Source organism: Peromyscus maniculatus, chromosome 18, assembly GCF_049852395.1.
Source record: "Peromyscus maniculatus bairdii isolate BWxNUB_F1_BW_parent chromosome 18, HU_Pman_BW_mat_3.1, whole genome shotgun sequence".
Taxonomy (NCBI): Eukaryota; Metazoa; Chordata; class Mammalia; order Rodentia; family Cricetidae; genus Peromyscus; species Peromyscus maniculatus.
In genome coordinates this window covers 14,295,521-14,317,476 of record NC_134869.1, presented here as the reverse complement: position 1 = coordinate 14,317,476, position 21,956 = coordinate 14,295,521, and the positions used below count along the sequence as shown (strand labels likewise).

The following is a 21,956-nucleotide window of genomic DNA, read 5'->3' as shown; positions in this document are numbered from 1 at the left end:
AAATAATGACTTTAGTAACATTTATATTATCATTATTGGCATATGTCACAACTCATAATACACTAGTAGGTTGACCATCTACTACTGAAGAGTACTAGTTAAGATAGCATGTTCTTAACTCTGAAGGAGTGATCTTACACATCTTTGTACCATTGGTGTCTACTGTCCAGAAGGATAAATCAGTAAATGTTTGTCTCCTTTTCACCATCCTTACATAATCAAAAAACCTTTACAGCAGCACCATGGGGCAATTATGATGCCAATTTTTTTTTCATCTCAAATTTTGAGCTGGTCTCACAACTAACCGAGAGGAAATACAAAGAAGAGAGAGTCTGACTTTCAGTATTCCCAAGGAGCACTGAATGCCGCAGCGTTGCTTGTCGGCAAGAGTCTTGGTAGAAAACTTCTCAGTTCATGAAGAAGAAGGATTCTAACCAAGGACTGCATTTTTAAAATCTGGGAAGGAGCCAAAGATGATACCCAGTGGTAGAGCACAGCCCTGAGATTTAATTCCCAGCACCACAAAGGATGAATGATTAAACAACAAGTGTTTGGAAAACTGGTAAAGAAGAAATGGCAGGATGTTGAATGAGAAAATCAATCAGAGAATAAATTGTCAACCAGCAAATTGTGAGCCTGAGTAATTGGCTGGAAAATATAAAGTAAAACTACAAATGATTTGTTTATCTAATATTTCATTGTCATCTCTGGTTTCATAAATGGAAGAAAACATGTTAGAAGAAAACTGAACTTAGTGTTCAGCCTATGTTGTTTTCTGCTGAAAACCCTTCTCAAAATGTCACCTTGCATGAGACAACATTGATCAGAAGCAACACAAGAATATTGATTTCTAGACATGATTCATAAAGGTATTTTAGTGGAGTGTAAACTGTCACTGTGTAAGGTTTTCAACCTCACTCTGAATGTATTCCAACTGTGAAAATCAAATCTAGTAAACCCCACTTTCAAAACAGGGCAATTAATAACTCAACAAAGATCTATTTATGTACATGTATATATACAATTACTCTTGAAATTGATTTTTATTCTCAAGTCTTGTGTTTAGAAGGAGAGTTAAGAAGACAGACTATAAATACTAGTGGAATTTAGACAAAGCCATCCTCAGCATCCAATAGGTCCCTGGGAGTCCTGTTTTTTTTTTTCTAATTCTCAACTAGATTCCAGGAAACCCAAGCTTTCTACATAATCAATAATTTACTCATTCATTGCAAAGGTATCTGTTGAAGGACTTATATGTGTTAGATAAAATGCAAGTGTCACCTAATATTTGCACCTTAAGTGTGCTCCTTAGACTTACTTTAATGTCAGGCATCTTAAGCCATCGGGGTGCTACTGTGATTCTTGAATGATAGAGGTGAATCAGGTCACATGCAATTTCCTGTTAGGTTAGGCTAGGTTAGGTCAGGATCTGACATATAAAGAACATTCTTCAAAAAAGGAATAAAAGCCACTTGAGAGACATAAAAATCTGTTGATGCTATTAGAGGTCATAAAAAACTATTTGGTTAACTCTGAGGATTTCATACAAAGTATTTGAAACATATTTGCTCCCAACTCATCCCCTCAACTCCTCCCAGATCCATCCCTACCTCCCTAATGCTCCCTAATGTCTGTGCTCTTTTTTAAAAAAGTTTAATAAGCCATTGACTACAATTTGTGCTACACTTATATTTCTGGGTATGGGGCTATTCACTGCAGTATGGCTGACTACCAGGAGCCACATTCTCAAAGACAACTGGCTGTCCCTGCCCATGATGTCATCAGCTGTAATATAACTCCTCAGTGAGGGATAGTTACTCAGGAACCTCTTCCACTTTATGCTGGATGTTGACTGACTTGACCATGGGGGGAGACCACAGCTGTGCAGAAATCCACAGTTGGTCAAAGTGCAGAAAGTAAGTGACTGAGGTGTGCTCAACCACAAATGAGACATCTATCTCATACATCTACATCATACATCCTTCCCCAAGGCTCGGGGACCATCATGGAAGAGGAAACGGGAAGACTAGGGTTCATTTTAGGAAGCTGCACAAATTTTGATCTGAAAACACCTGAAGTAACACTGTTTGAAAGAATAAAATTTAAAATGCATGAAAAATTATTTTAAGATGTTAAACACTGATAAAGTATTCATAAGAGTCTCTCATGAGTAATGAGTATTTGGGACTAAACAAACCCCACCTAACATATGTAAGAAGAAACACCCAAAAGAGCACATTCTCTATAAAAATATTTATATAAATGGCCAGGTTTCTGTATACGAGAAATTTGGAGGCTGAAGTATGGTGCATTCAAGGCTAGCCTGGGCTGTGAAGCTAAGTTCTAGGCCAGTCTGAGCTATATAGCAAAATGCTGTCTTAAATATACACAAAAAAAATATTTATAGAAATGGAAGAAAAATTCAGCAAGGAAATTGAGACTTTTGCTTCTTTGAGAAAGAAGCAAAAAGCAAGATGGAAATGAAAATCTAAGTAAATCAAACAAAAATCACACTGAAAAGCATCACCAAATTCAAAATAAAAATACAAGGATGGAGGACCACATCATGAAAATACCACATGAATAAGCATGACTACAATGTCCAAGAACTCTGTAGTATGATCAAGATGCCAACCAGACAATCCATGGGACAGGTAAAAATTAAAGGTAAAAAGAATCTACTCACTGCTATCATAGCAGAAAATTCTCTAAATCCAGAGGAAAACATGGACACATAAAAATTAGTTAATGAGCCGGGCAGTGGTGGCGCACGCCTTTAATCCCAGCACTCGGGAGGCAGAGGCAGGCGGATCTCTGTGAGTTCGAGGCCAGCCTGGGCTACCAAGTGAGTTCCGGGAAAGGCGCAAAGCTACACAGAGAAACCCTGTCTCGAAAAACCAAAAAAAAAAAAAAAAAAAAAAAAAAAATTAGTTAATGAATCAATAGGCATAACCAGAGAAGATTGTTTACAATATAGCACAGAATAAATTCATAAGGCTATATGGCCACCTGATCTTCCATTCAAGCATCAAAAACATGGGGAAAAGATAGTTGTCTTGACTCGTGGTGCTGGGGAAACTGTATATTCACATTGAAAAAAAATGGAACTAAATCTGTTTGTCTCACCCCAAACAAAACTCAAATTCAATATGGCTGAGTACCCTTAATGTAAAGGCTGAAACTTCTGGAGGAAAACAGGCAATGCGATTCAAGGTACAGACATAGGACTGTATGGAAAAGACTCGAAGCACAGGCACAACCCAGAGGCTGAATACAGAACAGCAGGAAATCAGCAAGCTCGGTTATCAGAGTGAAGAGAACAAAAACGGAGAACTATTCCGCTCTGATTTCAATACTTACTACAGGCTTCCAGTAAGTATTAGTGTCGTAGTAGTTTAATTGTTGACAAATAGGTCAGTGGAACGTAGAGAATCCAGAAATGGAACCACACATATTTGAACAATTATTGTCAATGGCTTAAAAGCTAGTCAGTGGATAAAGGATTCCCTTTTCAATAGTGAGATTATAATAATTAGAATCTATTTCAAACAATCAAACTTGGACCCATATACAAAAAAGACCTTAAGTGAACCATACATCTAAATGTAAAAGTAACACTATAAAAAGTCTAGCCAATCAATTGTATGTACCAGGCTTTGCTGACTCTCCATTGGGAGGCCTTACCCTTTTGAAGGAGGGGATGGGAGGGTTCAGGGGAGGAAGCTTGCGGGGAGTGGGAGGAGGGATGAGAGGGGGATCTGTGGTTGGTATGTAAAATGAATAAAAAAAATTTAAAGGAAAAAAGTCTAGGCAAAAATATTTGTGATATGGGTTAATGGAGGATATTTTTAAGTATAACACTGGAAATAAAAGAAACAAAAACAGATAAATTGAAGTCCATAAAAACTGAAATTTTACTCTTCAGAGAAATATTATCTTAGAACAAGAAGAGAATCCACACAATAAGAGAAAAATTTTCAAAGCATATATCTAATAACCTATATCTAGAACACATTGAAAACTGTATTATAAAACGTGAATGGCTGTTAGATGTGGACAGGCACTTCACGTGTGACATGCCAATGACCAGCAGCCTGTAAAAGCTTTTCATCAAGGAGGTACAGATTAAACAAAGATGAGCTCTCACTGCACACTTAAGACTGACTATACCGTATCATTGGGTATGGAGGAATCTGAAATTCAACATGCTGCTAGTGAATTGTGCATGACAAAATGAAAGTGCTCCAAAGGTAGATTCAAGAGGATTGCAAGTCTGAAACCATCATAAACTACCTAGCAAGTTCCAGGCCTCAGAGGGTACAGAGTAAGAACCTGTCTCAAAAACAGAAGAAATGAATGAGGTAAGGTGGGGAGAAGAGAGCAGAAGAGGAGACAAAGAAAGTAGAAGTTAATAATAATTAGTAACTGTCAATCAGGAGATTGAAGACAGAAAAGTGCTGAGTTTGAGGTCAGTCTGGGCTACATAGGGAGTTCCAGGCCAGCAAGAGCTAGCATGGGACCCTGATTCAATAAACAAAGTGAATAAAACAACAAAGATAAAGTAAAGCCATGTACATAAGCAACGATTTTTATGTTAATGCTAATAGGACCTTTGTATGTAACAAAACTTAAGCTAGAAAATGTCCATCATCAGGAAACTACATAAATTGTTGTACACCCATGTGATGGATTCAGCAATAAAGAAAATGAGTTGCTGGGACTCATTGTTTATGAGCATATGCTGCTCTTACAGAGGACCAGTGTTCCTCTCCCAGCACCTTGTTTTGTTTTTGTTTGGTTTGGTTTGGTTTGGTTTGGTTTGGTTTGGTTTGGTTTGGTTTGGCTTGGCTTGGCTTTTTTGGTTTTTTTCAAGACAGGGGTTCTTTGTGTACTTTTGAAGCCTGTCCTAGAACTCACTTTGTAGACCACGCTGACCTGGAACTCACAGAGATCTGCCTGCCTCTGCCTCCCGAGTGCTGGGATTAAAGGTGTGCGCCATCACAACCTGCCGGCAATCTCAGCACCTTGCTGGGCAGCTCACGACCATCTGTAATTCCAGCTCCAAGAGGTCTGATGCCCTCTTCTGGCCTACTTGGGTACCTGCACTCATGTGCATGTCCAACACACACACACACACACACACACACACACACACACACACACACACACACAAATAATGAGAAAAATCTTAAGAGAGGGAGGAGTTACTAATGCTTATCATATGGAAAAGTCTCATACTGAATAAAAGAAGTCAGAAGAAGTAAATATTGGGTGACTACATTCATAGAAGACTCTAAAAAATAAATAGAAATTGAGAGTGACAAAAAACAGGTCAGTATTTATCTTGTTAATAGCACAAGAGGCAGATTACAAAGTGGCATAAGAAAGCTTTTGAAGTGACAGATATGTTTACTGTCTTGGTCATGTTGGTGGTTTCCTGAGTGCACATGTATATCAGGACTTAATAACTATGCATCTTAAATATGTGCTTCTTATTATATGTTAGCCACACCTCGATTTCTTTATTCACCTCAAACATTTTTTTAAATCCACATGTCTACTCACTCTTCCATTTTAGAAGTAGATCTTTGGGGAAGAGGATATGTCCCAAGTCATGTGCCATTGGCCCAATGCACAGGATGTTTGTTTCCCCGGGGAAGCTTCCAGGAAAGTCAGGAGAGTGCCTGGCAGACAGTGATCTTTTAGCGTTACGTTGGTCTGCTTCTCCCATGCATGCCCTACTACTTCTCTGTACCAACACTGTACTGGGTACACGCCACCATCTTTCTTTTCGAAAACCCAATTCTCAAAAAGCCTCTACACAGCTATGGAAATAATCGACAAGATGAAAAGCAACTTAGTGAGTGGGAGAACATAATTGCAAACCATGTTTCTGATGAGGGCTTGATAACCAAAATATTTAAGAAACTTAATAGCAAAAAAAAAGCTCATAACTTCATTTAAAAATGAGCAAAGGACTATAAGAGATACTTTTTACACAGAAAGCATACACCTGGAAAAATAGGTGTGTGAAAAGCTGCTCAACATCATCAACCTCAGAAAAATGCAAGTCAAAAGAGACAGCACTTCATACCTGTTAGAATAGCTGTTACCAAAAGGACAAGAATAGGGCATGGGAGACTGGCTGTGGGTCGCAATGCCCTACGCCAACCAGCCAACAATGTGGGTCATGGAACTCATCAAAGGGAATGTCAAGTTCATTATCGAGAACACAGACCTGGCGGTGGCCAATTCCATTCAAAGGATCTTCATCACCGAGGTGCCCATCATAGCCATCGACTAGATTCAGATTGATGCCAATTCCTCAGTCCTTCACAATGGATTCATTGCTCACAGGCTTGGATAGATGTCCCTCACTAGTGATGACATTGTGGACAAGCTGCTGTACTCCCAGGACTGCACATGTGAAGAGTTCTGCCCCGAGTCTTCTATGGAATCCACTCTTGACGAGAGGTGCAATGAAGACCAGACTCACCATGTTACATCTCGGGAATCTCATCTCCAACAGCCCCTGGGTTATTCCGGTGACATCCTGGAACCTGGATAACAACCCCCAATGACTAAGTGGAGCAGGATGACATCTTTATTGTCAAGATGAAGAATGGCCAAGAGCTAAGACTTCAAGCCTATGCCAACAAGGGCTTTGACAAGGAACATGCCAAGTGGAACCACAGGGGTGGCTTTTGAATATGATCCAGAAAATGTCCTTAGGCACATGGTGTATCTCAAGGTGTATCTGAGGACTAGCCAAAGAGTGAGTTCTCCAAGCTGGATGAGGATGAGTCACAGGCTCCCTATGACCCTATTGGCAAGCCAGAGAGGTTTTACTACAATGTGGAGTCCTGGGGCTCACTGTACCCTGAAACTATTGTCTTCTAAGTCCTCTCTGAGTTAAAGAAGAAATTGAGTGATTTACAGACTTAGCTAAGCCATGGGATCCAGAATGACGTACTCACCCATAAACTAGCCACAGCTAATCTGCTGCAGAAGACTAGGTTCAAGGTGACCTTCAGGTCTTGGGAGCCCTTCTAGTTTCGAAGCTCTAGACTACAATTTGTTCAAGCTGCGTGGAAGGTCATCAGAGAGATTGCCAGGACTTCCACTGGTATTCAACAGGGCAGTATTTTATGAGGCATTTAGCATCCCTGGTCCTACCTTATTGATCACTGTGGTATTCCTCAGAACCCTAGGCATCCTTTCCATCCTGTTTCCTAGCTCACTAGTAGGGGGCCCCTATTGCTTCCTAATTAAGAGCCACTGGCCTAGACATCTGGTCACTCCAGCTGTTTAAATCTCTACCCAAGGAAAGGAGTTTTCACAGCCCTACCTTAGGCTTCTGGTTGAGACTGAGTATTAGGACTTTCACTGAAGCAGCCTGTGACCTTTCTTCTCAGGGTCAGGGCCCGCTTACTGGCACTTGAAGTTTCAGATGTCCCTAAGCTGAGATGTCACCCTTTGGAACTGGTATTAGACCCTGACTATCCTCTCTGTCCACAAGTGAACTTGCTGCTTTATACTCTGGCCTGACATTTTTTGGAGTCGGGAGGTACCTCAGACCCCATATTTCCTTTCTCTTTAGTAAAGTTCAGGCCCTGCCTTAGCATGTCTCCAGGTAGGAACAGACATGCCCATAGTGGTTTCCAGGCAGCCTGGGGAAAAGCACGCACCAGCACAGAAAGGAAGGGATATTTATTGATCAACAGTAATAGTCTTTTTACAAGTTTTTATTTTTGGCAATAAAGAGCACAACATTAAAAAAAAGATGAGAGTAGATGCTGGTGGGAGTGAGGAGAAAAGGGAAGCCCTGTGAACTGCCAGTGGGAAAGTGAACGGTGTCGTCGTTATGGAAAACAACATAGAGGCTTCTCAAGGCACTGGAACTCAACTGCCATACTCTCCAGCAATCCAACTTTGGGGTACACATCCAAATAAATCAGTATGTTGAGAAAAACTTTCCAAACTGAGCCTGTGTTTATTCAGCATATTTAGAACAGTCAAGGTATGGAAACAATCTAAGTGTGAATGTGATACATGTATAGAATGGAAATGTATTCAGCCATTGAAAAGCCTTATGACAATATGGATGAACTTGGAGGGCTTAGCCAATCGCAGAAAGACAAATACTCCATGATCTCACTTACATGTAGAATATAGAGTAATCAGGCTTTAGAGATCTGATGTACACCATGGTGGCGACGTATATATTAATAAGTTTGACTAGACCAGTCATGACACAGTGTGCACTTTATATACCATAATATATCCAATCTTGAGAAATTTAATATTTTTAACTAATCAAACCCTGCTTTCCCAGCACTTGATCCCAGTGCCCTGGTGTATAACAAAGGTTCCTTCCTAATCTGTTTGTATCTAAACTAGTTTTTACTCACTGTTGAAAACCTAGGCTGTGTTTTCCAGGAAGTGCCACTCTGCCTTCACTTAGTCTGATCACTGAAGAGTCAAGCTCCATGTTCACTGAAATGGGCTTCCTTGTCGCTGCAGGTCTGAACCGCTTGCTTACCAATGGCTCCTATGAAGCTGCCTTTCCCCTGCATGAGGTATTGTGTTTCCTTTCCTTACCTGTCTTCAATTTCTTGTTACTAAAATTGGCTTCTAGGAATAGCCTTTAATTTGTTGATAAGGCATACATTCAGAATTGATTTAACTTGTTTAGTAATTAGAGAGCGTCTACTTGCTTCCTTCCATCTCTCCCTCAGTGTCTATTTATTTCTCTCTTTTTATGTAACTGAAAGAACACTTAAATCAAGAGTCACTCAGCATGAATCCAGAGAAATGACTGGAGACTCTAAGTCATGCAATTAAAAAGACATTGAAAGGAAGCACCAAGGGAGGATAAATGTTCCTGAACTATACAGACTGTGCAATAAATACATTTATAGCTATTCTTTGAAAGAATGAGAGCAAACTTTTTCAAAGTATTAGATAAGCAAATGTAATGAATAGAAATTAATAATATTGTATTCATTATTGTGAGATGTGTAATGATGGTGTCTTTATTTGCTTAGTACTAAATAGGACTTTAATAAATCATTTGTAATGACTTTCCTAAGTATAATGGTGATAGCCCTTATCTTGAATTTTCTAATGGCTCCTGGATTATTTAATCCAAGATCTATCCCCAGGTTTATAAAAACAGAATCTTCATGATTATTTAGAAATTGTCACTCCATAAATGGGGCTGAGCTCTGACGGTGAGTCATTGTATAAATATAGACAAATACCACAGCTCCTGCCCTCTTGCACCCGACAAGGCCAGTGGGATGGGGGTGGGGCACTGTTTACCAACATACTTTGGATGGTCCTCCAACTCTGCATAAACAACAAGTTTCTCCAAAACATGTATTGTTTTTGACACGTAAAGTTTCTTTTCTTGATTTTTTAATACCAAGAGTATGTCAAAGGTTGGACAGAATTTTTAAAACCTTCTTTATTATGAAAACTAGAAGCCATAGCCTGTGCTCTTACTCATAACTTACCAAGAGACATTGATGGAACAGCAAGCCAAAGCTTTGACACATGGTTTTCTGGAGGCACGTGCTCCTGACTCTGATCATTAATACTCACCCAAAGCATCAAGTGGCTTCCTGTGGTTATTAGCTAACATGGCCTAAAAAGGGGTTTCAGTGGGCATTGTGTGCCCCGCCCCCAGGTCCTGACCCTGTGTCTGTACGTGGCCGGGGGTGAGCAGGCATAGTGGATTAAAGAGGAAGTACATCCCCTCTCATAGAGAACAAGCCCTTCCTAGCTGCTGTCACCCCCTCCTACCACTGCTACCTTAAGACACGGGTGTCACTCTCTGGTTCCTCGTGACTTTGTATCCCTCACCAGCAGTGGTGTTCTTCTCCCAGGGAAGTTACAGAAGTAAAAACTCCATTAAAACCCACGGAGCAGTGAACCACCGACATCTCCTCTATGAGTGCTGGGCTTCCTGGGGTGTGTGGTATAAATACCAGCCTTTGGATCTTGTAAGGTGAGTTTTTAACTGACTGCACATATAAACGTTGCACTGACTAATGAGGGCATTCTGACTTCTGGAGGAAGCTTACTTGGGGCAGACCCATTCAGCTCTTGCTCTGACTTGGGTTTTTCCAGAGGGTAGCCTCTCAGAGGACATTGGCTGTTCCTGGTCAACCCACCTGCACTCTGTTGAGGGGGATGTTTCCACCAGATGGACCTCAGGGGAGGGCCAAGGAAGGGACAGAGGTGATGGGTTAGACATCCCACAAGACTCCATGAGGAACAGGTCACCCAGAAGAGAGTTAATACTGATTAAATAGATTAGTGATGATCTAGAATATTACTTCCCACAGTTGACTATCTCTGATCCAAAAATCCAAAACTGCTTCTCTAATCCTAAATCCTCTGATCACTAATAATATATGACAAGGGGAAAGTTCCACACCTGATCTCCTGTGATAGGTCAGTCAATACAGGGGCAGAGTAAAAATACATGGCCATGAATGGAAGAGAATTCTATGTGTAGACTTAGGTCCTTTTCTAAAGATGCCTCACTATGTGCAAGTATTTCAAAACCCAAAACTTTGAAAGTTGAAACATATTTGGAAATTGTAATACTGCTGATTTCCAGCATTTGGGGTAACAGTTAATCACTGATTTGTGCAAACAGGGCAGATGACGCACTCTCATTCCAGGGTGCTCCACGATTCATTTCTTTTAATCTTACACGAATAATCCTTAAAGAAAGATTGTTTTAATTTGTAGTTCAAAAATGAATCATCCGTTAGTTTGTGATAATTGTGTACTTATATTTTTTTTTATTGTCTAGATCTGTCCAAAGTGTCATGGCAGCATTGGATACTACCATCTCATTATTTATTTCAAGACTATTTCTTAAGGTTGAGTGATAGCAATCCACAAACATGAATTCCTCATTAAAGAGTGAGACATATCTAATTCCTTAGACTAGCTAGATATGTTTCATTTACATCTGGACCCTATAAAAAACAATAACTATAAAATAAAAAATTATATGAACTCAGAAGGGAGTAATAAAAAGATAACTCACTTTATATTCCATCTTCCCAGGTAGCTGTTCTTCCCACCACAGCTATTGCACCTGTTTACCACATGTTTATTCCTCATAGACCAAGATATTGATAAATTGCATCCCCTTCTTTGTGGGTACCACATGATACAGATAACCCAAGTGAGGAAAAAATACTTCCCAAGATGAGATCATTTTCCTTTGACCAGATGCAGTGTATGGTTAAAAAAAAGGGGGGGAGCAGAGGAGGGAAAATAAAAGCAAATTTTCTTCCAGTCTCTGCCCCTTTAATTACACAATTTCACTGATGAGAAATTAAAGAGCATTGCTAGAGCAAACCACCTCCATGAGGACAGCATTATGGTTGGAATTTTATAGTCAGTCTGTGATCTCTGGAGTTGAGAAACTCAGTTTCTTACAAGAGAAAAAGACCCTGAGTATTTGAAACAACTAGAAAAAAATTACTAGGCTGTGAGTAATTAGATAAAATATGTGAGAGAATTTGTAAGGTTTGTACCAGTTCAGTGAATGGAAAAGACTGAACGTGGGTCAGCATGTTCACAAAAGTGGGGCAGAGCTGATGGCTGTTGACCTTGACTTGGTCTACCAAGACTTGAGTGGAATGAATTGGGGAGCATCTAGAGAACATAGATCTTAAATTCTTCTCATCCTGTAGATGCTGCATTCTCTTTATCTCTTGAATCTGACCGTGTCCTCACATCCTCAAGTCTCTCCTGCCCACCGGTTGCTGCCCTTGCTCATTATCTGGTTGGTGGCAAGGACACAAGCCCCCCTACCTGGCTCCCTTTCTCACTGTGACTCCTCCCAATCCATTCTGTATTCTCAGGATAAGCTGGTATATAACAATGTCCTTTCAGCGGCAGGGTAATTCTACTCCCCTGGCATAAAGCAATATGGGAGAAAGTTCATCTCAGAGCTTTGCGTTGATCAGATAGCTGTGTCTTCTCCTGGCTCCCCTTGTCTGCTTTACCAGGAAAAACACTCTAAGTGACATCACTGAGCAAAGGGTCATAACCCTGAACTTCACACATCACTGTGGTTTCAAGGTGTTTGTGTCCCAAACAGGCGGTATTTTGGAGAGAAGATTGGACTGTATTTTGCCTGGCTGGGCTGGTACACAGGCATGCTCTTCCCCGCGGCCTTCATTGGGTTGTTTGTCTTCTTGTATGGTGTCACCACTCTGGATCACTGCCAAGTCAGGTACGGGGAAACTCATGGGTGAGCTTGCTTTTGCTTGGAGGTCATTCACAGTCTGAATATATATAGTTTTTCACTACGTTCTCAATCTCAGTCTCTGGTGGGAAAGTCAAAAGCTTCTCCAGGTTTCCTGTGTCCCTTGCCCACACAGCTTTGGTCTTTTGCTACCATGGAAGCAAATGTTACGACTCCCGACAGACATGTGGAACAACTCACTCCTATTCAGTGACTACAAGTTGTTCCCCTTCTGAGTTTTTCCCTGTCTTAAAACTGGCACCTGCTGGTGCAGAATAATAGGTAGCAATCCTATTTTCATGAGTTCTCTATTTCTACAAGGAATCTCTCTGCTCCTAAGCCACAAAGACTCTTCACCAAATTACTGATGCCTATTAAATGATCAGCCTCTAGATGCCAATCCATCCCTTGATTTCCTTACCAGAATGTGGCTTCAGATACCCATAGACATCTTACTGCAGAGCTGGGCCATGCTGATCTTAAACAATGATGTTCCTTTTAAGAATGAGTGATTTTTGCCTCCTGCCCACAGAAATATTTTACTTTCTATGACATTTTTAATAATACTTGGTTTTCTCCCAGGATTAAAATCTTTAGTTATTCCTCTAATTTATTGATTTTTTTATCATGTGCATAGAAATGAAGGTGGGGGTATCCTCCTGTTTCCATAACTCAGTATGAAATTGCTTCACATGGGGAAATGTGGTGTGAAGGTCTCGTTTAGTACAATTTGGGGTATACAACAACAAATGTTTTTCTTCATGTATTTCCCTGAGTTTAATTTATTAATATGCAAATAAAGATTATTTATAATTAGGGTGATAAGCAATGTTAATACATGCAGAGGCTGTTTACATTCATATAAAAAAAAAAGACTGAAAAGCTTCTGGGGCACAAGATGAACATATTGGGTCTTATTTGCCAGCCGGACACTCCAGCAGTGTTTCAGAGGAAGAAGTGAAATACGTTCCGTGTCATCAAGAGGCCGTCCTTCTCTGTTCTCTTTTTCAGTAAAGAAGTCTGCCAAGCGACAGATATCATCATGTGTCCTGTATGCGACAAATACTGTCCATTCATGAGGCTGTCGGACAGCTGTGTTTATGCCAAGGTAAGTCTAAACAGGCCACAGTGTAGGTGGGACCGAATTTAACGTAAACTTCCCGCAGAACACTGGGTGGCTTTTTCCCTCTGTTATTTCCTGCATTTGAACCTCAAATTATGTTGTACGGTGGGAACGTCAGCCTTCAGCGTTCCAATGCCAAAGCCTTTTGAATGTGGTGCATCTAAAAGATGCGTCTCCAGGCACCATCACAGGATGCTGCACCGTAGCCTGGTGCGAAGAGCACAGTGTTGGAGTCAGGGCAAGCTCAGTTTGTGTTTTTGTAGTTGTTTGAGTGGTTTGTATTTATTACTGATCCCATGTCGGGGCAATGACACAGGTCTCTCGTGACGTAAATTCTGGGAGCATCAATGTGATTTGTGTTGCTTTGTTCTTTATAATCCAGTGAATTTTATTTTTGCCCATGATCTTAGCCAAAAGGCCGGGAAGCAATGGACTTTATGGTTTACATTAGAAAAGGTTAGTCATAGAAGGGGTGCTGTCTTAATTTCCTTTCCTGCTGCTGTGACAAAATTCTCTGGCAAAAGCACTTAACAAGGGAGGAGTTGATTTGGGCTCACAATTCCAAGGTAGCATCCAACATGGCCAGGAAGGCATGGTGGCGGGAAGCACAGTACATCTGCGGTCAGAAGTGTGGGAGGATGAATCTGTGTTTAGCCAGCTTCCTCTTGTTCCGACAGTCCACCACTCAAGCCCAGGGAATGATACAGCCCACTGATGTGGACAGAGCTTTCCATATCAGTTAACCTAATCAAGATAGTCCCTCCCAGGCATGGCCAGAGGCCTGTCTTCTAAGTGATTCTAGACAGGATCCAGTTGACAACTCAGTATTACCTATCATAGATGCATGGGTTTACCAGACTACTAAAGGGATCCATGGCAGAGAAGACGGCTGAAACCCCTGCTCTTGACATTCTGTGACTAACCAGGAACCCAGACACCCACGCGTTATTCTCGGAAACCTCTTCTACATGCAGGCTTGGTTTTGACTCTACTCTCTATCACTTGCTTGTCAAGAACAAGTTATTTAAGCTCTATGATCCTGAGATTCTTTTCATCCACAGAGTGGACATACCCAACAGTAAGATCTCAGTAAATGACAACTGTGGCGAGGTAGCTTTTCTTTATCATTACTGTCAGTAACCAGATCAAGCCCAGCTCCCTGCCCATTGCCCAAGCATAGGTGTTGCCTTTCTGGGACTAAGCTTGTTGTTCTTAAGTGCATTAAGTACCATTCCTCTCTGACCCACTCCATGACACATCCTGATAGCTGAATGGTGCTTTGAAAAATGCTCAGGACATGACACTATGATTTCTGTCATGTGCTATCTCATGCCCCTTTCTCATGGTACATCTTACTTTAACAAAATATTAGATACATCCATCAAATTCCTAGAGGATTTTTTTTTAACTTCAGGGCAGTGTCATAATTGCAAACAAAATCTAGAGTCCAGGTCAACACAGTCTTTCCTAAGATCCACTGCCTATGTGCTTGCCTCGATTCCAGATATAAAAGGGGTTGGCAGACTTTATCAGACATCTGTGATTACAGCAGCCTGGATCTGGCTAATTACTCTGTTGGCTTTGTACTGTTTTGTTCACTTAGGACAAGAGAACACTTGATAGGCAGCCCACAGCCCGCCCATCCATAATGGCTGCAGCCCTGCAGGTGCTGAGTCCCGTGGGCAGATCCCAAGCTGCAGCAGTCAGCTGTGAGTCTGAAAGGATTGGGGCTCTAAGTATATGTCACAAGAGACCAAAAAAGCACAAAGTGCCTCTCCCTCTCTTTAGAGGACACGTAGATGGAGACTAGAAGGATGAATTAAGCAGAGCAACCTTAGGAATTGCACAGTTAAGAAATCAAGAACCTTTGTCAGCAATGCGATTTTATTGAAAAGCCACGGGATAATTTATGTTTTAAAAGCCTGCTTTTGGAAATCATCAAATTTTTATGGCTTAATATTTGTTTGGTGTTCTGTGTGTGTTTGTTGCTTATGAAAGAATTTCTAATATGAAGAGTTGCTCGAGCGAAATTCCCTTTCTAGGAAATCCTTAATAAGTCCTTTAATTAAGCATCATGAATAGTTCAGAGTACTCAAATTTCCCAGGAGCTTCTGTTAGCAGTAATTCTGCCAGAAATGTAGAATAATCCTAATTCTAATGTTAGGTTATTTCCATAATTGTTAGGTAGTGTGTGTTATTTCTAACCTGCATGTCAATTTTGAGGCAGGTGTTATTGCCATCATTTTTGCTCAGAGAAGTAAAATCTACTCATCCTTACTCATGGGACAGTAAACCTGATAAACATGGGCCTCGGTTTACCAGACCACACAACACGTCTTCCTTACCACCTGAGCTGTATGATGTTTAGACTCTGGATTTTGTGTTTGATCGTCTCTGAAAACTTTAGACTCAAGTCAGGAGTGACAGAATCAGAAGTCTACAAGCTTCCTTTAGAGTCACTTATTAGAAATGTCAAATGTCCTGTTTGGGAGGCATCTAGGCAGTACCAGGTCCTGGGCTCATTGCATGAGTTTGCTGTTTGAAACCTGGGACTTATACAGGGACGCTTGGCTCAATCTGGGAGGAGGTGACTGGACCTGCCTGGACTGAGTCTATCAGGTTGATCTCAGTCCTCAGGGGAGACCTTGCTCTGGAGGAGGTGGGAATGGAGGGTGGGCTGGGGGGAAGGGGAGGGGGACAGGGAGGGGGAGAACAAGGGAATCTGTGGCTGTTATGTAGAACTGAATAGTATTGTAAAATTAAATGAAATAATAAAAAAGAAAAGAAAAGAAAAAAAAGAAATGTCAAATGTCAAGAGTGAGTCTGTGGGTCTTGTATACCAAGAGTAAATCCAGCCCAGCCAGCAGATGCTCTGCTCTCTCATCAGATGGTACCTTACCCTCATCCTTGACAAGTACAAGAGCCTGAAATCTACCTCCAAGTGGTTTAAGTAAAAGAGACTGGCAAGCTTATTGTTTTCTGTAAACAAACAACAACAAATCACAAAGTAGCTCCCAGCTTGAAGCTGGCACCCTCCAGACCCCCCCACCCCCCAGTGGCTCTCCAATACCTTGTGTACACTGTCATTCTGCAGACAGGTTCACTTGCTGGGATGGGAAGATGGCTGTACCTCCAGGCTTCTCTCTTCCTTCCTTCCTTCCTCCTAAAGTATCCTTGTTGTGCTTATTTTAAATTCTTGGTCTTTGGACTGGGGGTAAAACTCAGTGGTGGTGCATTTGCCTAGCGTGTATGAGGCTCTGGGTTTCATCCCCATCATTAAAAAAAAATCGCTGCAGTTTTTGTTCTGTTGTTCTAGAGTCTTTGCTCCTTCAGCAAGTGTCTGCTGGGCTGGGGAGATGGCTGAGCAGGTAAAGCATTTGCCGCGCAAGTGTGAGGGCCAGACCTCCAATCCCTAGCACCCCTGTAAAGCCCCAGGTGGATGTGACATTGTGCCTGTAATCCCAGCATGTCAGAGGCAGAGACAGAGACTCTCCTAAGCAAGCTGGCTACACTGACTGAGTCAGCAGGCTCTAGGTTTGACTGGGAGACCTCACCTCAATATATAAGGTGGAGAATAATCAAACAAGATGTCTGGATTTGATCTTATGCCTTCACACATACATGCACACATGGAAATGCATACTTATACTCATATGCATGCCCATACATACACATGCCCCACACTGATCGGTTTGAGACCACTGCCCATCTCCTTGAAACATCTTGAGGTCTTTAGTCACACATTTTGTTAGTATGTGGAGCCTATTCTCTTGCTTTTCTTTGGTGGGATTTGGCCAAGGGAACCATCAGATGAGCTAGACTACCACTTTGCTAGGAACCAGAAGTCCCCATTTTCTCATCTATTCTAATTCCCACTGATAAGCACAGCAGAAAATTGTCTCCTCAAATGTTTATATATCCTGTGCCAAGGAAGTACTCTTCTGGGTCCTACTGATCATGTACTTCTTGGAAACAGCTTAAGAGACATCTGTTGTGTGGGTGGGAATGATCTAGGCAGCCACAAATGACAGCCACAATTCAACTGAGAACCTACTCTCATGTTACAAGCTACTACATTCACCAAATATCCAGATAGGGAGCCTGAACCCACCATGCACTCTTAGAGCTGTCGGATCATGTGATGCTGGGCGGCCAATTCCAGTGCAACATTCCATCTGGCGTATGAAAAGAATAGGATTTAGATACTTGTGTCACATTTAGTGTTTGAACACTACCCAGCTCTCCTATGTTCAAAGAAAGAAAGAACATAAACTTTTGGAATAATACAAAATACTTGACACTATGATATGGCAAGAAAACACCTATTCATGCTGGGCCTATTCTTTAGGGACAGTAAGGTATACACTTTACTAGGGAAACATAAAATGCCCCAAAGGCTATGCTTTATGAAACTATCAGCCATCAATTTGCCGTGGCCTTTGGTGTGATTTGGACTGGAGGTATAAATGAGTATGGCTTTTTTGCAGTAAGAATGGAACTTTAGATCGTATTCTGGTAAAAAGGTATTACTCACTGTCTTTGGGTTCTAGCAAGTGGGTAAACACAGTGGTTATCTCAGACTTTAATGAATGTGAGAGTGAATTTGATAATGGTTCTTGTCTCTTGCATTTATAATGCTGAAATGTAATGTAGCCCACAAAACGTCACTCAAAACTTTAGGAGCAAAGTAGCTATGTTTCTGAAGTAAGTAAATGTAGCTGGAGTTCTCTCTAGTCCCACCCAGGCCTGCAGCCACTCAGACCCAAATAAACACACAGACACTTATATTATTTAAACTGTTTGGCCTAATGTTTCAGGCTTCTTGCTATCCAGTTCTTATATCTTAAATTAACCCATTTCTATTAATCTATAATTTGCCACGTGGCTCGTGGCTTACTGGTACTTTACACCTTGCTTCTCATGGCAGCGGCTGGCAGCATCTCCTGACTCAGCCTTCCACTTCCCAGAATTCTCCTCTCTGCTTGTCCCACCTTTCCTATACTTACTGCCTGGCTACTGACCAATCAGCATCTTATTTAACAATCAGTCAGAGCAACAGTCTTTCCCTACCTAGCTATTGCCAAAGTAAACAGGTAGCTGGTTCTCGTTGTATAATGAGAATGTGCTGTGTGGACCCAGGGGTCAGTGTTCATTATGACATTTTGTCAGTCTCCTTATGGTTCTATTCCATTCTAGAAGTCTGAAATGCATAATTTTAAATCCTTAATAAAATTGTATCTAATTTTATAAATTTAAAAAAAATTGCTGGGGATGCTGTGAATGTGTTGCTTTGATTTGGTTGATAAATAAAACGCTGATTGGCCAGTGGCCAGGCAGGAAGTGTAGTAAAGGGGGGGGGGGACAAGCAGAGAGGAAATTTTGGGAAGTGGAAGGCTGAATCAGGAGACGCTGCCAGACGCTGCCATGAGAAGCAAGGTGTAAAGTACCAGTAACCCAGGAGCCATGTGGCAACTTATAGATTAATAGAAATGGGTTAATTTAAGATATAAGAACTAGCCGGGCGGTGGTGGCGCACGCCTTTAATCCCAGCACTCGGGAGGCAGAGGCAGGCGGATCTCTGTGAGTTCGAGGCCAGCCTGGGCTACCAAGTGAGCTCCAGGAAAGGCACAAAGCTACACAGAGAAACCCTGTCTCGAAAAGCAAAAAAAAAAAAAAAAAAAGATATAAGAACTAGATAGCAAGAAGCCTGAGCCATTAGGCCAAATAGTTTTAATTAATGTAAGTGTCTGTGTGTTTATTTGGGTCTGAGTGGCTGCGGGCCCGGGCGGGACTGGAAAGAACTCCAGCTACAAGTAAATTGTAGACATTAGAAACAGTGTTCGGGGAGTTAAGAACATGTAAACCAACAACATGAGCACCTTCCTGGTCCTAAGTATAGTTATATCCGTATCTACATAGATGTATGAGAGTTTTCAGACACACAAAGTGAAATTCTTAGAAACACGATTGGAGCTGCTGACAAGTGTTCAAATACATGATCCTGATGTAAAGGGAACAAACTCTTTCCTCCACATCTGAACTTCATTGTCAGAAGACACCCAGCCCCTTCTTGCTCATTGTCAAGGGGAATATTCACCAAAGAACCCTTATAAAGCTCACAGCATCACCATAACTTTTTTTTTTTTTATGCAGCGGTGAATATAGCAGTTAAAGTGTTGTTCATGAGAAACTAGCTGAACCGATTCTGTTATTCCCAGGTGACTCACCTTTTTGACAATGGAGCTACTGTGTTCTTTGCTGTGTTCATGGCCGTCTGGGGTAAGTGAACAGCAGCCGAAAAGCTCAAGTCACCCTTATCTGCCCTGTGGCATGTTCCTTTCGAGCCTCACCCTGGATATCAATGGAAGAAGCTTGAAAAAATTCAGTTGGGTTTTCTGTGGACAACAAACAGGTCACTGATTTACTTGGTTTACTTTGAAAGTGATAATATACAGGGGAAATATGTCCGATATTTCTTTAAGATCTTGGACAGCTTCATCAATTTCCTTGGAATCATCCGCCATCTCCACTTCTCATAATCCTTCTATGGCTGATAGCTATCAAAGATGTTGGCATCCTTAGGCTATCTGTGAATAATCTGGTTCCTGTAGGAGTTCTATCTTCCTTGGTGGAATATGTGACAATATCTCACCACTTTGCTATCCTTAAATCCTCAATGCATTTGTATCCCTTATCAATAGGGAGAGGAGGAGGAAGAAGAACTAAGCCAATGATTTCACAGAGTTTTGGTTACAGGGTTGAGATAAAGATAAAAAATAATACATATCTTGCCTCCCCAGAACATATAGGTATCATGATCAGGAAGTATAATAGGCAACCAGTGCTTAAGTTTTGCCTTTGTTACAAATGAAATGACTTTAGAAAATGAACTTATTTCTTCAGTCCATGGTATATAACTTTTTCTGGTCCCAGCCACATATAAAATGGAAGTAGCTTCCAGGCATACTGGTGGATATTAGAAGCGCTTGGTGATAGCCAGGGATAAAGCTGCCATAAGCATCCTCACCTAGCATTCCCAAAGGCTAGCTCTTCCTTGAACAGTAGTCTACTAGTGATAGTGAGGTATGTTTATGTACAATGAGCAGTCTCTTGATGTCATTCAGGAAGAATTAAATACAAACCTCCCATACCTACTTCAATATTTCTCCAATTTCAGATACCCATTGATAGATCTTTTGAGTGATATAAGTTTTATCCTCCCACAACTTAACCTCTAAGGTTATACTGAAGTGAAATGTTGGCACAATGCCCTTTGTCTGGAAGGTAGAATTGTCACCTCTTCCCCAGTAATGCTATTGTAAAAGAGATCGCATTTTTTTTGCAGGTTGTCCAGTTCTATGAATGACAACTAAGTTTTATCAATGGTCCCTTTGCCCAGATTGACTGGTTGGTGGTGGAGCATGGAGTTGAGAAGATGTTAAGGTTACAAGTGGGTAGGCTGGAGACTTGACAGCTCTGTGCTTTGGAATATATGCAGTACGAGTCTGGTAGAGTTCCTCTAAGACATTTTTGTCACAGAGGAACACTTTAGGGCAACTCTAGGCAAAGCAAACCTTAGATAATTCATCCTCTAAATTGCTTCATCTTGATTGATAACTTATTGCTTAAGTCCTATGTTATTCCCAGAAATGTGCTCGTTTGAAAGCAAGAATCCATCATCCCAGGTATTCCTTTGCAGAAAGGCATGTATCTTTTGCAGTGATCCAGAACAACCAAAAATAATGACAGCTATACTGATAGTATGTGGTTATTGCTACACACAGTCGTAATCATTGTACATATCTCACTTAATCCCCACCACAACCTTCAGGAAAGCTACAATGCTCATGTAATAGCGGAGGAAACTGAAATAGAAGCCGTTAAAAACCAAGGCCGACAGTTAACATGAGCAGCCTGTCTATAAAGCTCCTTAGCTTTATAAGAGGCATGGGTATTTGTAAGCAGCTGCTTCAGCTTTGGAGATCCCAGCCTCCAGATTACAAAACATAATGTTCATCCTGAACCCCACTTTTGCTGCTTTGGGATGGGGATGTTTTGTAGAGGTACATAAATTCTAAATGGAGCTCAGTCTCATCCTGTCAGGATCATGTCTCAGGATTGACACGTTACAGCGTTTAAGAAAACAAACGCACTCTATTTTCAGGATAATTGCTAAGACAGAAGCTGATGAGACAGAGTGATTTGCAAGACCTCTGGGTGGGTGTGCTGCTGACTTCGTTTGCTGAACAATCAAACTCTGTTTGGAGCCAGTCTGCAGCACTGTCCCCACCCTGGCTTGCATGTTATTTTGCTCGTGTTCCCACATGTATGGCAATGGGGCTCCATGGAGATTTTCAAGTTACAGCATTAACCCAGGATTCTGGACTAAAGGTACAATGTGGCTCTTTCCTCTGTGTCCTTTTGTGTTCACAAGGAGGCGAGGGACAGGATAATTGTGGACTAAATTAGCTTCTCTCCCTAGAGAGAAATGAAGGATCATTAGGAAAGCAGATGCTGGCAGAGACCTGGAAGTTAGGAAGTAGATTATCTCCC

The 21,956-nt window shown here is 41.3% G+C and overlaps 1 protein-coding gene and 1 pseudogene across 6 annotated transcripts in view; both read left to right on the top strand.

The window, feature by feature from the left end:
- The window catches only part of Ano4 (anoctamin 4), a 394,739-nt gene that overhangs the window by 320,780 nt on the left and 52,003 nt on the right, over positions 1-21,956 (top strand). For all 6 annotated transcript variants that reach the window (XM_015998459.3, XM_015998460.3, XM_076554596.1 and 3 more), the window contains 5 exons: positions 8,524-8,579; positions 9,891-10,012; positions 12,134-12,268; positions 13,292-13,388; positions 19,622-19,682. In XM_015998459.3, coding sequence (XP_015853945.3) covers positions 8,524-8,579; positions 9,891-10,012; positions 12,134-12,268; positions 13,292-13,388; positions 19,622-19,682 — 471 coding nt within the window. The remainder of the gene's footprint in view (positions 1-8,523; positions 8,580-9,890; positions 10,013-12,133; positions 12,269-13,291; positions 13,389-19,621; positions 19,683-21,956) is intronic.
- Positions 6,158-7,053, top strand: LOC102923820 (DNA-directed RNA polymerase II subunit RPB3 pseudogene; annotated as a pseudogene).